The sequence below is a fragment of the Schistocerca nitens genome, chromosome 4, assembly GCF_023898315.1.
Source record: "Schistocerca nitens isolate TAMUIC-IGC-003100 chromosome 4, iqSchNite1.1, whole genome shotgun sequence".
In the NCBI taxonomy this organism is placed as follows: Eukaryota; Metazoa; Arthropoda; class Insecta; order Orthoptera; family Acrididae; genus Schistocerca; species Schistocerca nitens.
Window position 1 is genome coordinate 883,655,221 of NC_064617.1, and position 16,755 is coordinate 883,671,975.

General features: G+C 38.4%; 1 protein-coding gene across 4 annotated transcripts in view; it reads left to right on the forward strand.

Annotated features, from left to right (window-relative positions):
- LOC126253406 (histone deacetylase 5) overlaps nt 1–16,755 on the forward strand; it is a 662,028-nt gene that overhangs the window by 629,172 nt on the left and 16,101 nt on the right. For all 4 annotated transcript variants that reach the window (XM_049954707.1, XM_049954708.1, XM_049954709.1 and 1 more), the window contains 2 exons: nt 7,613–7,753; nt 11,034–11,204. In XM_049954707.1, coding sequence (XP_049810664.1) covers nt 7,613–7,753; nt 11,034–11,204 — 312 coding nt within the window. The remainder of the gene's footprint in view (nt 1–7,612; nt 7,754–11,033; nt 11,205–16,755) is intronic.

The window sequence follows — 16,755 nt, forward strand, 5'->3', positions numbered from 1 at the left end:
TTTGATTTATTACCGGTGGCACTTATAATGTGACAATTCTGTACTGGCAATGTTTGTATGTTCATTATTTGTTTGAGTTCATTATATAAAGACATTGAAATGACACTTGCTGCTGCTCCTGTATCTAATATTACTTCCACTTCATAACTACCAATCATAACTCGTGTTATAGCCTGAATAATCTTCTTTGTTTTACTGGTACTATTAAAATCTACATCCTGATATAATTCTTTTTCTATTTTCCTACTGTCATCATATCGGAGAAAACAAATCGTCGGTTCCGTTGCGCTCTGCTCCCTATTGACCGTAACTCGAGCGCTTAGCTCGGTCGTCGTTCGTTTTCCGGCAAATTCGGTTGTTGCTGCGGGTTGGGTTCATTGCCCAACTCAATAATATTTACATTTCGGTCGCGCGTCACCCAAGTGTCAGCTGTTTGGTTGTTGACATTACCCCGCGTCGCATTGGGAGTTCCGTTAGGTACAAATTGAGGGTTGCTGTATTGCCTGTGTCGTGGTGGTTGTCCATTGTGATTTCCCCATACATTATTTCGCCCATGACTGTAACTGGTATTGTCATTACTGTTATTCCTGCAATACATGTTTGGGTGTTGTTGGATGTTGTTTCTCTGAAAATATCCTGGATGGTACCTGTTATCGTCTCTTCTTTGATCTCTATAATTTCGGTTCGTTCTTCTGTTGTTATTTTGAATATAACTGTTATTGTTCTGATTGTAATTACTGTTCGGATAACCATTATAGTAATAATTACTGTTTCCTTGCCAATGCTGCGAGTTGTTTCTCCTAATATTGAATGGATTTGTCCCAGTGTAGTGCGAATTGTTTCTTTGAGTGTTTTGTTGTGGTGTCAGAGGCGGATTCCAATAGCCTCTGTCATTTCTGTTGTGCGTACGCGAATTGCTTGGATGGATCGGATACAATTGATTGAAATTCCTGATCTCATCTCTGTAAACAACATCTATCTCATCAACATAACTGAAAAAATTATTTATGTTGTCCTCGGACACTCCTATTAATTTATCACTGTAAGGAAATGGTAAGTGGCTTTTAAGTGTTCTAATTATGTCTGGTAAATCTGCTGGTTTTGTCCAATATAATGTTTTGTCTAGGTAGCGTTCAAAGTATTGACGTAAAGTCTCTTTCTTCGGGTTGTAAATTTCTGGATTGTATACTTCTCGTTTTAAACTTTGCTGTTCTGTGATCGACCAGAATTCCTCAAGAAATGCTTGTTCAAACTGTTCAGATGTTAAACATCGTCTTTTCATTGCTGCTCCCCACTTAGCTGCTCTTCCATGTAACAAATTTGTAACATATCGAATTTTATCAGCCTCTGACCAATGTCTCGAGAAAATACCGTCAGAAGAGCGGATGAAAACAGTCGGATGCACTTTGTCTTTCTCATCACATGAAAATGTCTGAAAGTATCCATGTCGTACTAATGTTTCATCAGCCACTCCCGATGGTATTATGGGTCCTGCATTTTGTGTCAAACTCTGCATAGTATGTGGTGATGTCTGATAGTAATTTTGATCTTGTGGTAGCATTGAAAATGGTTCATTGGGATTTGTATCACGCATTGGTAATTCTATTTTCGGCTGTGTGCTGGGTCTAGCATTATTCGGATTCTCATTTGTGTTTTGGTTGCCTGTTATGGGTTTTGGTATCACTGACAAACTTGGTATTACATTTTCTTTAAGTTTACGTACCTCTTTCTGAATATTATCTGTTTCTCGCTTTACTTGTTCCTTTGTCTTATCTAAAATGATCAGTGTCATTGTCTCAAAGTTATCTAAATAATCGTCAGATAATTTGCATTCATGTACAAGTTTCTCTGCTAGAGTTGTGTCATTCTCTAAAGATGCTACATCTGCTCTGTCTTCAAGTTTTTCTAACTTTTCCTGTAAGGATTTCTGCTCCAATGTTACATCATTTAATCTGTCTGAAAGGTCTGTAATCGTCAGGTCTAAGTGTTCTTGGTTTGTTTTTATGGAATTGTGTGACTGTCGTAACTCGTCAACTTGGGTACTGGTTTTCTGTTGTTCAAAAACTACTGTTAACAATTTCTCATTACATCGTCGTAAATCAGTTTTTGTCTCATCACTGAATTCCACAAATACCTTTTATTGTCTCGTAACCTTGTCTGATAAGTCAGTAAATTTCCTTCCAAGACTACTGGTGGTTTCTGTCAAGTTGGCAATTTGTCTCGATTGTTTTTCAAAATTTTGTTTTATGTCCCGTGTCAGTTCATCGAATTTAGTGTCAAATTTCCCAATGTCACATTTTAAATTGTCATTTTTCTCGTCTAAAAGCGTCAAATCTTTTATCTAAAGTGTCAAATTTTCTGTTTTGGTCACCAAGTAACTTCAGAATCTGGTTGAGCATGTCAGAGTTCTGTGTCTTAGTTTCGTCATTTTTTCGTGTCTGATTGATGTCTGGTTCTGAAGTTGACGTTGTCAATGTCTCGTTTTGTCGCGTAGTACTCATTCTCCATTCGCCTGTATATCTGTTTAAATAAAGGGATTGTTGTCTTAATCGATTCGGTAAAATTATGTCTTGAACATCCTCACTATTAAGTCCAATATTCATTTGACTGTCGGACATGTTTTGCAATGTGCATGCTTATAGATGTTGACTCTGAAATTATTGGTATATCTGAACACTTATTAAATAAGGAGATAATTCAGAGGCTTCCTTTACCAGGATACAGGTTGGCTGGCAGCTTTTCTAGGAGCTCTTTGCGGTGTGGGGGAGTAGCCATGTATGTGAAAAACGGTATCCCATTTGAGTCAATTGATGTTTCAAAGTACTGCACTGAAAAGGTGTTTGAATGTTGTGCAGGTGTGGTTAAATTTAGTGGAGCTAAACTTCTTACTGTTGTTATTTATAGATCCCCAGACTCCGATTTCACAACATTTTTGCTAAAGCTAGAGGAGGTTCTTGGTTCACTTTATAGGAAATACAAAAAGTTAGTTATATGTGGTGACTTCAATATTAATTGTATAAGTGATTGTGCAAGGAAAAGGATGCTGGTAGACCTCCTTAATTCATATAATCTTATGCAAACCGTATTCTTTCCAACGAGAGTGCAAGGGAACAGTAGAACAACCATAGACAATATTTTTGTTCATTCATCATTATTAGAAGGGCATTCTGTTAGCAAAAAGGTGAATGGCCTTTCAGATCATGATGCACAAATTTTAAGTCTAAAAGATTTTTGTGCTGCAACACATGTTAAATATAGTTACCAACTTTTTAGGAAAGCTGATCCAGTTGCTGTACAGACTTTTGTAAACCTTATCAAGGAACAAGAGTGGCAAGATGTTTATAGTGCTGATACAGTAGACGATAAATATAATGCTTTCCTCAAGACTTTTCTCGTGCTCTTTGAAAGTTGCTTTCCATTAGAACGTTCAAAACAGGGTACTAGCACAAACAGGCAGCCTGGGTGGCTGACTAATGGGATAAGAATATCTTGTAGAACAAAGTGGCAATTATATCAAAACGTTAGAAACAGTCAAAATCTAAATGCAGCAGCCCATTACAAACAGTATTGTAAGGTGCTTAAAAAAGTTATTAGGAAGGCAAAAAGTATGTGGTATGCAGATAGAATAGCTAAGTCTCAGGATAAAATTAAAACCATATGGTCAGTCGTAAAGGAAGTGGCTGGTCTGCAGAGACAGGTCGAGAATATAGAATCAGTGCGTAGTGGGGATGTCCGTGTTACTGATAAGTCGCATATATCTACAATACTTAATAATCACTTTCTGAATATAGCAGGTGAACTAAATAGAAACCTAGTCCCAACAGGGAATCATATAGCGCTCTTAGAAAAAAGTGTTCCGAGACTGTTACCTGAAATGCTCCTCCATGATACTGACAAGAGGGAGATTGAGTTAATAATTAAATCACTAAAGACCAAGAACTCTCATGGATATGACGGGGTATCTAGCAGAATACTGAAGTATTGTTCCACGTATGTTAGCTCAGTACTTAGCCATATCTGTAACTTTTCCTTTAGGAGTGGTCGGTTTCCTGACCGATTAAAGTACTCGGTAGTGAAGCCACTTTATAAAAAGGGAGACAGACAATTATAGACCTATTTCTATGCCATCGGTGTTTGCTAAAGTTATCGAGAGGGTTGTATATACAAGGTTACTGCAGCATTTAAATTCACATAATTTGCTGTCGAATGTACAGTTTGGTTTTAGAAATGGCTTAACAACTGAAAATGCTATAGTCTCTTTTCTCTGTGAGGTTTTGGACGGATTAAATAAAAGGTTGCGAACGTTAGGTGTTTTCTTTGATTTAACGAAGGCTTTTGACTGTGTTGACCACAAAATATTACTGCAGAAGTTGGAACATTATGGAGTAAGGGGAGTAGCTTACAATTGGTTCGCCTCCTACTTTAAGAACAGAAAGCAGAAGGTAATCCTCCGCAATATTGAGAGCGGTAATGATGTTCAGTCCCAATGTGGCACTGTTAAATGGGGCGTTCCCCAGGGGTCGGTGCTGGGGCCACTGCTGTTTCTTGTTTATATAAATGATATGCCTTCTAGTATTACAGGTGATTCAAAAATATTTCTGTTTGCTGTTGACACCACCTTGGTAGTGAAGGACCTTGTGTGTAATATTGAAACATTATCAAATAATGTAGTTCATGATATAAGTTCGTGGCTTGTGGAAAATAATTTGATGCTAAATCACAGTAAGACTCAGTTTTTACAGTTTCTAACTCACAATTCAACAAGAACTGACATTTTAATCAGACAGAATGGGCATGTTATAAGCGAGACAGAACAGTTCAAGTTCCTAGGCGTATGGATAGATAGTAAGCTGTTGTGGAAAGCCCATGTTCAGGATCTTGTTCAGAAACTAAATGCCGCTTTATTTACCATTAGAACAGTATCTGAAATAAGTGACATTTCAACACGAAAATTAGTATACTTCGCATATTTTCATACGCTTATGTCATATGGTATTATTTTTTGGGGTAATTCTTCTGATTCAAAAAGGGTATTTTTGGCTCAAAAACGGGCTGTTCGAGCTATGTATGGTGTAAGTTCGAAAACCTCTTGTCGACCCCTATTCAATAGTCTGGGAATTTTGACATTGCCCTCACAGTATGTATTTTCTTTAATGTCGTTTGTTGTTAGCAATATTAGCTTATTCCCAAGAGTTAGCAGCTTTCACTCACTTAATACTAGGCAGAAATCAAATCTGCATGTGGAATGCACTTCCTTGACTCTTGTGCAGAAAGGAGTGCAGTATTCTGCTGCATCCATTTTCAATAAGCTACCACAAGAACTCAAAAATCTTAGCAGTAGCCCAAACACTTTTAAGTCTAAACTGAAGAGTTTCCTCATGGCTCACTCCTTCTATTCTGTCGAGGAGCTCCTGGAAGAGCTAAAAAATTAAGCAAATTCCAGTGTTACATTCTTGATTTTCTTTATTTAAACTAACGACTTGTCGCCTGAATATGTTTCTTATATTTCATTTTATCTGTTTCTACAATCGTGTTATAATTTCATGTATTGACTCATTCCATGACCATGGAGACTTCTCCTAAATGTGGTCCCATGGAACAATAAATAAATAAATAAAAATGTGTCACTTTCACTAAGCTCGTCCGCGGAAACAATTTCTACGCGTCTAGCGTCCATCTTGCGATTTTCGTAATTAATTGCAAATAAAATTTTCCAATGGGAAAAAAATTTTTTTTATATGATATGTTGAAATCTGAAATTTCTCTTATGGAAATGGATATTTCTATATGATTTTTAATTAGAAATTGAATTATTAAACTGGTACTGAAATTACCCTCTCACAAATAAATGACTGTGAATATGCTCTTAATTTATCATTTGCAATAACAGTAAATCAATGTTAACTACAATTTGGAAAAATAATTTCGAAATAAATGGATCGGAATTTTCTGTACTTACCGTTTTTTTTTTTTCTCAGTCTTATGTTGCAAATGTAGCGTCAGATATACAGTTTTCAATCCCAAATTTTTCTTTCGCGTTTGTGCAAATTATTTTATGGAACGTTATCCTTTTCCTTTTTTTTTTTTTAACAAATTAATTTCCTCAGCATGAAAATCAAAATTAACACGAATTAATAACAGGGCAAACAATATTGTTGTAAATTTCATGCACGCAACATTACAATTGAAATGAATGAGAATTAGTCCAAATTCATTTTCTGATGCTATTAAGTGATTAAAATTAGATAAAATGTCCAAAATTTATAATAAATGCACTTGTATCAAATCCGGAGATTGTAAGTTCTGTCACCAGGACGCCAATTGTAGTGTTTCCTTTCCTCGGATTTCTGCCGTGAAAATATAAAATATAAAATCTGATTGGGTTTTGAATTTTGATGGAATAAGTTACGGATGAGGCGGACTTCATATTATTGATAGAGATAGTGCTGTAATTTGACTGTGCATGGCAGACCGGGTCGGTAACACTACAAAAAGCGACTGTACGGAAATAGCATCAGAAACTAATTGAAATTTACCTTATAATCTTGTTAGAAACGCAGTATTAATTACAATATAGTCTTCGTGGCTGTCTTCTTAATTTTCTTGTAGTATGACCTGTTTTCATTGTTCTCCGTCTGTTGAAAATTTCTTCAAGTTGTCACTGTCAGGATCAATGTACAAATTCAGGGATAACCATTTCGAATCACTATTGAAACAACTTTGTTTCGTAATATAATTTTAATTTCCACTTAAAAGCATATTTAACACAGCGCCGAAAAACACACGTCTTTCGTATGAAGACGAGACAGAGAGTGTAATCAATTAGTTGTTAAAAACAAACACCTATGCAAAAGTAAAAAAAAAAAAGAGATCAAAATTATTTACAAAAATCGGTCGCTGGTGCAGCGCTCTTCCGCATGCGCGATCGTAAATCATATCTTTGTATTGGCGGAGGCGCGGTAGTCAAAGTACCGTTACACTGACAAAGCAGCAGCAGCATCATTGTTATTGGAATAGCTTTTGACCTGTCACTCACTCCCCCCCCCCCCCCCCAACTTCGCCCTCCCTCACTTTTCTTTCCCTGTGCCTTGTGTTTTATCATAACCCCAAAATAACAATAGAAACTTATGAAATAGTCGGAACTGACAGATGTTCTGTCAGTAGATATACGTGTTGTTCATAAAGGAAATTTAGTGTTTCTTAAAATTTGAATCATGAAACACAAATTGTTTGATTGTCTTCAAGTGGGGAGGGCAGTGGTTATCACACAGTTTATATTTCAGAGGATGACGATTCAAATCCCTGTCAGGCCATCCAGATTTTGGTTTTTTATGATTCCCTAAATTGCTTAGTCAAATGCTGGCATGCTTCCTTTGAAAGGGCATGGTGAATTTCTTTCCTAATCCAAGTTCAGCTCTGTCATTAATTACCTAATTGTCAATGGGATGTTAAACTCTTAATATTTCTTCCTTCCTTGCTTTTTTCATTCTATTATCGCTAATGGTGTTGAAAGATGGTACAAAATTCCTCATTGTATGTAAGAAATGTAGGTGTGTTAATAAGAGGAAACTATAGAATTCTCCCTTTATTGATTAATTTCCTGTACTTTCAGGAGTACTCTCCAGAGGTGGTGCTGGTGTCTGCAGGGTTTGATGCAGCTGCAGGGCATGCTGCTCCTCTGGGTGGCTACAAAGTCTCCCCAGCGTGCTTTGGCCACATGACTCATCAGCTGATGCAGCTCGCTGATGGAAAGGTGTGTACATTGTATCGTCATATGCTCTTCTTTTAGTGTCTCAGTAGGGACAAATTCCCAGTCAGCCCTCCTTCTTGCCCTACTCTTTCAGTAAGAAAATTTCTAACCAGATGCTACAGAAATTTGCAACCTATGGACTGAGTCTATGGCACACATTGTACTTTTCCCTATCTTTTCTTTGTCCCCTTTTTTTAATGTTTCCATTTGACACTGATGTGTTTTTAGTAATAGCACACTACTAAAACAATGAAACACGTAAAATTAATTTTTGGAAACCAGCAGAATGGTTGTAAGGTGCCCACAACAGTAGAGTAACACATGGACGTGTATTTGATCTGACAGTGGTGTCTGAGGAATAAATCGTGGTGCTGAGCCTTATTAGCCCCCAACAGAAGTAAGCTGGTGTGTGAACTGTTCCTGAATAATATTTTATATAATCTATATTTATATTTCATTTACCAAATAGTTTATTACATCGTCCTATCACCATCTCCTCCAGTCCCATCACAAAAGTCGCCTATCCCATCAAAGGCAGACATCACGTATCCCATCAAAGGCAGGGCTACCTATGAAACCTGTCATGTGATCTACAAGCTAAGCTGCAAGCACTATGCTGTATTCTACATGGGCAGGACAACCAACAACCCGTCTGTCTGCATGAAGGGCCTCTGACAAACTGTGACCAAGAAAAACCTGGACCACCCGGTTGCTGAACACGCCATTCTTCATTTCAATGACTGCTTCACAGCATGTGCCATCTGGATCCTTTCACTAACACCAGCTTTTCTGAATTTCATAGTTGGGAACTCTCCCTGCTATCCTACGTTCCTAAGACCTTCTGGCCGCAACCTTTGTTAGTGCTTGTCCTTACCTTCTAGGCTCTTCCCTTTTCCCATTCCAGCACTACACAGCCCTCCATACCACTAACGTACCAGTCTTTTGCTTCTCGTCTTTTTCACTAACCCCTCCCCCCCTTCCATCTAACCTCCCAATTGAACCTAGCTGCCCTACCCTCATCTCTACAACCTCCCACTAGCAGCATTTTACTGTCTCCTACCCCTACCCTGCTATCCTTCCCCCACCCAACCCCAGCCTCCTCCTTATCCCCACCCTGTTGCCTTTCCCATAGTGCACCGCTGCTCACAGATTTAAAAACTGGGAACCAGTTTAAAAATTAGAAGAAGACTTGATTTTAATTGTACTTGCATGAGTAGGAAGAAAATGATAAAATGTTTAATATTATTAAACATTAACCATTTGTACATATCTTGTAAACTGACTCACTCCACATCATTTCAGTAAAAGAACTATTCATATGATCTGTGGAACATGTAACTAGCTAACTAACTAATGAAGGTGTGCAGCTCTGTATGGCCATTTAACATGAAGCCTTCCTGCACCATGGTGCCATCACCACAAAACCAGTCTCTTTCCACGATGTTCCATGGGTTTTATTGGCTATCTGCTTCTCTCCGTAGTAATGTGCGATGAAGCCCATTTTGCATACTGAAAAGGGTCCTATTTTGATATTGCTGACTCCGCAATAAGGGCCTGTGTGTGAGCAGGATGCACATGACCTGACATCTGGCAAACAGTCTACTGTTCTGGGTCCCCGATACACAGTTTGTTGTGAAACAACTACTCGTGAGGGAGCTGCATGCTCTGCAGCCAATTGTCTTGCAGATTTCATCCAGCAGTTAAGCCCAGGTACAGGTCATGCTGTGGGGTGGTTATTCTCGGTCGACTTGATTCTGGCCTGTGACGAATGTCTCCTTTGTCTCAAAACTGTCGCCAAAACCTCGAAGTGACACTGTGTGGCACATATGAGGATAATGAGACTTTGCTATGTGTCCAGCTCCTTCCAGGTGGCTTAGTATTCTACCCTGCAAAACAGGCTTTGTGGTATTGTTTTGTCAACTTCATTAGATTAGATTAGTTTTTTGTTCCATAGATCCGTGATGAGGATATCCTCGTGGATGTGGAACATGTCTCTTTTTAAGCTGAAATAACAATACTAATAGTATGAATATATACAATACATCATTTGTTTCTATTAAAAAATTCGTCAATGGAGTAGAAGGAGTTGGCCACTAGTAAGTCTTTCAGGCTCCTTTTAAACTGATCTTTATTTGTAACTAAATTTTTTATGTTTGCTAGCAAATTATTGAAGATGAGTGTTCCTGAGTAGTGGACCACTTTTTGAACTAAAGTAAGTGCTTTTAAGTCCTTGTGCAGATCATTTTTGTTCCTGGTATTGTATGTATGAACTTAGCTGTTTGTTGGAAAAAAAAAGAGATATATATTTAGGACAAATTTCATTAAGGAGTAAATATACTGAGAGGCAGTAGTTAGTATACCCATTTCTTTGAAGAGGTTTCTACAGGACGTCCGTGAATTTACTTCACAAATAATATGTATTACACGCTTTTGTACTCTGAAGACTATTTGTTTGACTTGACGAGTTACCCCAAAATATTATACCATATGACATTATGGAATAAAAGTAGGCAAAGTATGCAAGCTTTTTCATTTTTTTGTCACCTATGTCTGCTAACACTCGAATTGCAAATACAGATTTGTTAAGGCGTTTCTACAGTTCTGTGGTGTGCTCATCAAGAGACTACACTCTGCACTATGAATGTACAAACCAGACTGAGATATGAGTGGTCTCATGCACTGTCTGCATTTACCTTTAGATTATGCTGTATTCACAGTGTGGAGTGCTTCTTTCTTATACCGAGTGAACAAGTGTTGTAAACAATTCTTTGGAAGATTGCATTTTGATATGTTAAGAGAATAGTGTGAAGTTTTGCTCCCCACTCCCAGCATTTTATTATTGTGTTTGCACTGTTAACTCTTTTGTGGTTTAGATTGTTTCATTTATAATTTGTTCCTCAGTTTCTACATCTTCTGGGGTGTTGAGCATCAACATTTATGGTAGTGTTTAGAAAGATGGCAAGTGGAAATATCCATCTACTTCTTTAATGACTCTTCTGCATTCGTATTTTATCCAGCTCAGAATCAGATTGCATTTGTGTGTGTTGATTATTGGTCATTTTAACAGAATCACTTAAATTCATCGTGATCCAAAATTTGAATCAACATTAATTTTTTCTTGAATTTTCTGACTTTCCTCACCAAATTATGTCTAAGCTTCTCTCCTCCCTTTTGTCACCATTTACATATTATTGTGTTTGTATTGTTAACTAGGAATTAATGCTAATATGTTTTGTGGATAAAGTATACTTAAGGTTTTTCATTTTTATTTATTTATTTTCAGGTTATACTCTCACTAGAAGGTGGATATGATCTGGCCTCCATATGTGATTCAGCTGAAGAGTGCGTACGAGCTCTCCTAGGTGATGAACCCAGCCCTCTGTCTGAAGACGAGCTGCAGCGACCACCATGTCAGAATGCTGTGGACACACTGCAGAAGACTATTGCAATTCAGGTTAGTTGTGCCTCAATCTTTGGATTGGAATGGAAAAATTCATTTTTAATTTTTTAAATTATATTTCTTCAGGATTTATCACATCATTTTTAGAGAAAGAATCACTAGTATTGAGCTTCTGAATTTATCGTATAAAGATTCTTCTTCTTCTTCTTCTTCTTCTTCTTCTTCCTCCTCCTGCTGAAAAGTTTCTGCTTATGCAGCTCATTCAAAAAGCCTCTTCCAATCTTCTCTTTTCTACCACAGTCTATTATTCATTGTTTCCTGTCATTGTACTCCTCTCCATTTCACATCGTCCGCCACCTAGTCTCTTCATCTTGTTCATGGTGTTCCAATTACAGAGCATATATTGTCGATGAAGAAACAATACCGTGTAACTGACAAATTGCTGATTTTTCAATTTTCAGGCAGATGATGTTGTTGACAGTACGTGCATCTGCTCCTAACGCCATAATGCCTAATTTTTAATTATTTACCATGAAAAGACTATCCAAAACAATACCACGTATGTGTGACAGCAAATAAATAGATGGCAATACCGCAGAACTGTAGAGAATTAAATGCTGTGTATGTACAATCTATGGATTCTGTAAACAATACCGCGTAAATACAAAAACGTGCACAGCCACAGCACATTGTTACTGCCTTATTACGTATTTAACAGTGCTCAAAAGTGGTTCCATGCTTGTAGCTTCATTCGTGATAATACACAGCGATATAGATGACGATCTTTTTACTGAAGAAGAAATTGTTTCTCAGCTGAAATCAGCTTATGAAAGTGGAGAATCGTTCCTCAGAGTGACTGACAGCAGTAAGAAAATTGTTTTATTATTCACCTTTGAATGTTTGTAGCACCACAAGAGTCTTATTGTGATATAAATCAGAACACCCCCACTTCTCTCGTTCTGTGCTTTATTCATTTCTGCCAAATATTTCTAGACTGTCCCATCTTTGTCTCCTTAAATCAATTTATAAATATTTTTGCATCTAGAAACTTCAGTGGCTGTATCCGACAATGCTCAAAAGGAAACCACAGTCACAGTTTCCACTAGAGACGACAGTATTCACACTCATTGCTATGTGATGGTGCTCATTGTTTGCCAAACACTCTGGATAAATTATCGGAAGATCAAGGGAGCAACAGTGATGCTGACAGTGAAGGCCAAGAATTTTATGGTGATGTAAGCAGTGACAGGAAAGGGAAGTCTAAACCACATCCTGAAGATGGGAAGAAAAATGCAATAAAATTCTGAGAATGCGTGGACAGGCGTATATTGGATACAAAAGAAGTCTAATTGGTAATATCACTCATGATACTCTGAGAGAGGCATGACAATTAGGTCCAACATGTACTTCGAAGATGTGCTAGAAATATGTTCAAAGGAAGTGTCATCAGTTTTCTGCTGATGATAGGCTGGCAGTATTTAACACATTTTGGGAAACGATGTCATGGGATCAGAGGAAGGTTTACATTATCAACCTTGTGGAGGTAATTCCAACCATACATCCAGGGAAGAACACTGGCGAATCCAGGAGAAAAGGGACACTCATTTATCATTTGAAAAATGAGCTGGGGAAACATAAAGTATGCAAAAAGATGTTTCTCAATACTCTTGGGATTAATGAATGGACTTTCCGATATTGGCTGGGTAATTCCACACATGGGACGAGTCCTGATACAGATTCGTCACGACCTCGAATCAAACAGATGAAGAAGAAAGATTAGAGAACCTTCATGAAGGAATTCCTGGACTCTCTTCCGAAACTTCCGTCGCATTACTGCAGGAAATACTCCTCGAAGTTGCAACTTGAGCCTGTTCTACAATCCAAACAACAGCTGTATGGACTCTATGTGGAAAAATGTCGTGCGGAGAATGTTTCACCATTAAGTCGGGCTACCTTTAACTTGATTTTAGAAGATGGCAATATTAGCTTATTTTCCCCAAAGAAAGGCCAGTGCAACTTGTGTTGTAGATACAGGCTTGGTAACTTGAGTGAAGACATGTGAAGACAGCACACAGAACGGGAAGAGCAGGCAAGGATGCAAAAAGATGCTGACAAGAAAGAAGCCCAGCAGAAGCTGGACTTACAGGCTGTGAAAGTAGCTTCGTTTTTAAGTGCAAGTGCAGTTTATTATAAAACAAAGTTGGCTTTTCATAACTTTACAATGTATAATTTAGAAAGTCGTGATGCAGTATGCTACTGGTTCAATGAAACACAAGGTGATTTGGTTGCATCATGTTTTGCCTCATTCATCATGGACACCCTATCCAGAACGATTAAGGAAAATCCCGTTCATATCATTCTGTATTCTGACGGCTGCACATATCAGAACATAAATGTGATATTATGAAATGCTCTTTTAAGATTAGCAATTGATACTGGAGTACTGATTACACAAAAGTTTTTGGAGAAAGGCCATACTCAGATGGAATGTGACTCAGTTCACAGTTCCATTGAGTGCAAGCTTAAAAGACGTGAAGTTACACTTCCTAGCCAATACACTATGATATCTAAAGAAGCGAGAAAAAGCCACAGCCATAAAAGTCCATTACCTAGATTATTCCTTCTTCATCAACTATGCAGAGAAAAGTTTGTGGCTGTACAACTCAATTATGCCTGGAAGAGCTGTAAAAAATGAGCCTACAGTTACCAATCTAAGGGCAATACAGAACTTCCCAAGTGGTATTATTTACTACAAGTGCTCTTTCAACGAAGTGTGGAAAGAATTACCGAGGCATCTGAGAAAAATTCTTGGAGATGTTTGCTTCCCGAAACTATACAAGGAAAGACTGAAAATCAAGAAATCCAAATGGGATCATTTACAACAACTTAAATCTGTTCTTCCTGAAGATTGTCATAGTTATTATGACAACATTCCTTATGAATGAAAATTATCGCAGAGGTAACTGTGTGACGAGTATCAGTGCAGTGTAATTCTCTGTTCTACATCTACATCTACATTTATACTCCACAAGCCACCCAATGGTGCGTGGCGGAGGGCACTTTACATGCCACTGTCATTACCTCCCTTTCCTGTTCCAGTCGCGTATGGTTCACGGGAAGAACAACAGCCGGAAAGCCTCCGTGCGCACTCGAATCTCTCTAATTTTACATTCGTGATCTCCTCGGGAGGTATAAGTAGGGGGAAGCAATATATTCAATACCTCATCCAGAAACGCACCCTCTCGAAACCTGGACAGCAAGCTACACCGTAATGCAGAGCGCCTCTCTTGCAGAGTCTGCCACTTGAGTTTGCTAAACATCTCCGTAAAGCTATCACGATTACCATTTAACCCTGTGACGAAACGCGCCGCTCTTCCTCGGATCTTCTCTATCTCCTCTGTCAACTCGACCTGGTACGGATCCCACACTGATGAGCAATACTCAAGTATAGGTTGAACGAGTGTTTTGTAACCCACCTTCTTTGTTGGTGGGCTAAATTTTCTAAGGACTCTACTAATGAATCTCAACCTGGCACCCGCCTTATCAACAATTAATTTTATATGATCATTCCACTTCAAATCGTTCCTTATGCATACTCCCAGATATTTTACAGAAGTAACTGCTACCAGTGTTTGTTCCACTATCATATAATCATAGAATAAAGGATCCTTCTTTCTATGTATTCGCAATACATTACATTTGTCTATGTTAAGGGTCAGTTGCCACTCCCTGCTCCAAGTGCCTATCCGCTGCAGATCTTCCTGCATTTTGCCGCAATTTTCGAATGCTGCAACTTCTCCGTATACTACAGCGAAAAGCCGCATGGAACATCCGACACTATCTACTAGGTCATTTATATATATTGTGAAAAGCAATAGTCCCATAACACTCCCCTGTGGCACGCCAAAGGCTACTTTAACATCTGTAGACGTCTCTCCATTGAGAACAACATGCTGTATTCTGTTTGCTAAAAACTCTTCAAGCCAGCCACACTGCTGGTCTGATATTCCGCAGGCTCTTATTTAGTGTATCAGGCAACAGTGTGGAACTGTATCAAACGCCTTCTGGAAGTTGAGGAAAATGGCATCTACCTGGGAGCCTGTATCTAATATTTTCTGGGTCTGATGAACAAATAGAGTGAGTTGGGTCTGACACGATTGCTGTTTCCGGAACCCATGTTGATTCCTACAGAGTAGATTCTGGGTTTCCAGAAATGACATGATACGCGAGTAAAAAACATGTTCTAAAATTCTACAACAGATCGATGTCAGAGATATAGGCCTATAGTTCTGTGCATCTGCTCGACGACCCTTCTTGAAAACTGGGACTACCTGTGCTCTTTTCCAATCATTTGGAACCTTCCGTTCCTCTAGAGACTTGCGGTACACAGCTGTTAGAAGGGGGGCAAGTTCTTTCGTGTAGTCTGTGTAGAATCGAATTGGTATCCCATCAGGTCCAGTGGACTTTCCTCTCTTGAGTGATTTCAGTTGCTTTTCTATTCCTTGGACACTTATTTCGATGTCAGCCATTTTTTCGTTTGTGCGAGGATTTAGAGAAGGAACTGCAGTGCAGTCTTCCTCTGTGAAACAGCTTTGGAAAAAGGTGTATAGTATTTCATCTTTACACATGTCATCCTCTGTTTCAATGCCATCATCATCCCAGAGTGTCTGGATATGCTGTTTTGATCCACTTACTGATTTAATGTAAGACCAGAACTTCCTAGGATTTTCTATCAAGTCGGTACATAGAATTTTACTTTCGAATTCACTGAATGCTTCATGCATAGCCCTCCTTACGCTAACTTTGACATCATTTAGCTTCTTTTGTCTGAGAGGTTTTGGCTTTGTTTAAACTTGCAGTGAAGCTCTCTTTGCTTTCGCAGTAGTTTCCTAACTTTGTTGTTGAACCACGGTGGGTTTTTCCCCATCCCTCACAGATTTACTCGGCATGTACCTGTCTAAAACACATTTAACGATTGCCTTGAACTTTTTCCATGAACACTCAACATTGTCAGTGTCAGAACAGAAATTTTCGTTTTGATCTGTTAGGTAGTCTGAAATCTGCCTCCTATTACTCTTGCTAAACAGATAAACCTTCCTCCCTTTTTTTATATTCCTATTTACTTCCATATTCAGGGATGCTACAACGGCCTTATGATCACTGATTCCCTTTTCTGCACTTACAGAGTCGAAAAGTTCAGGTCTAATTGTTATCAGTAGGTCCAAGATGTTATCTCCACGAGTCGGTTCTCTGTTTAATTGCTCGAGGTAATTTTCGGATAGTGCACTCAGTATAATGTCACTCGATGCTCTGTCCCTACCACCCGTCCTAAACATCTGAGTGTCCCAGTCTATATCTGGTAAATTGAAATCTCCACCTAAGACTATAACATGCTGAGGAAATTTATGTGAAATGTATTCCAGATTTTCTCTCAGTTGTTCTGCCACTAATGATGCTGAGTCAGGAGGTCGGTAAAAGGAGCCAATTATTAACCTAGCTCAGTTGTTGAGCACAACCTCTACCCATAATAATTCTCAGTAACTATCCACTTCTATTTCACTACAGGATAAACTACTACTAACAGCAACAAACACGCCACCACCAG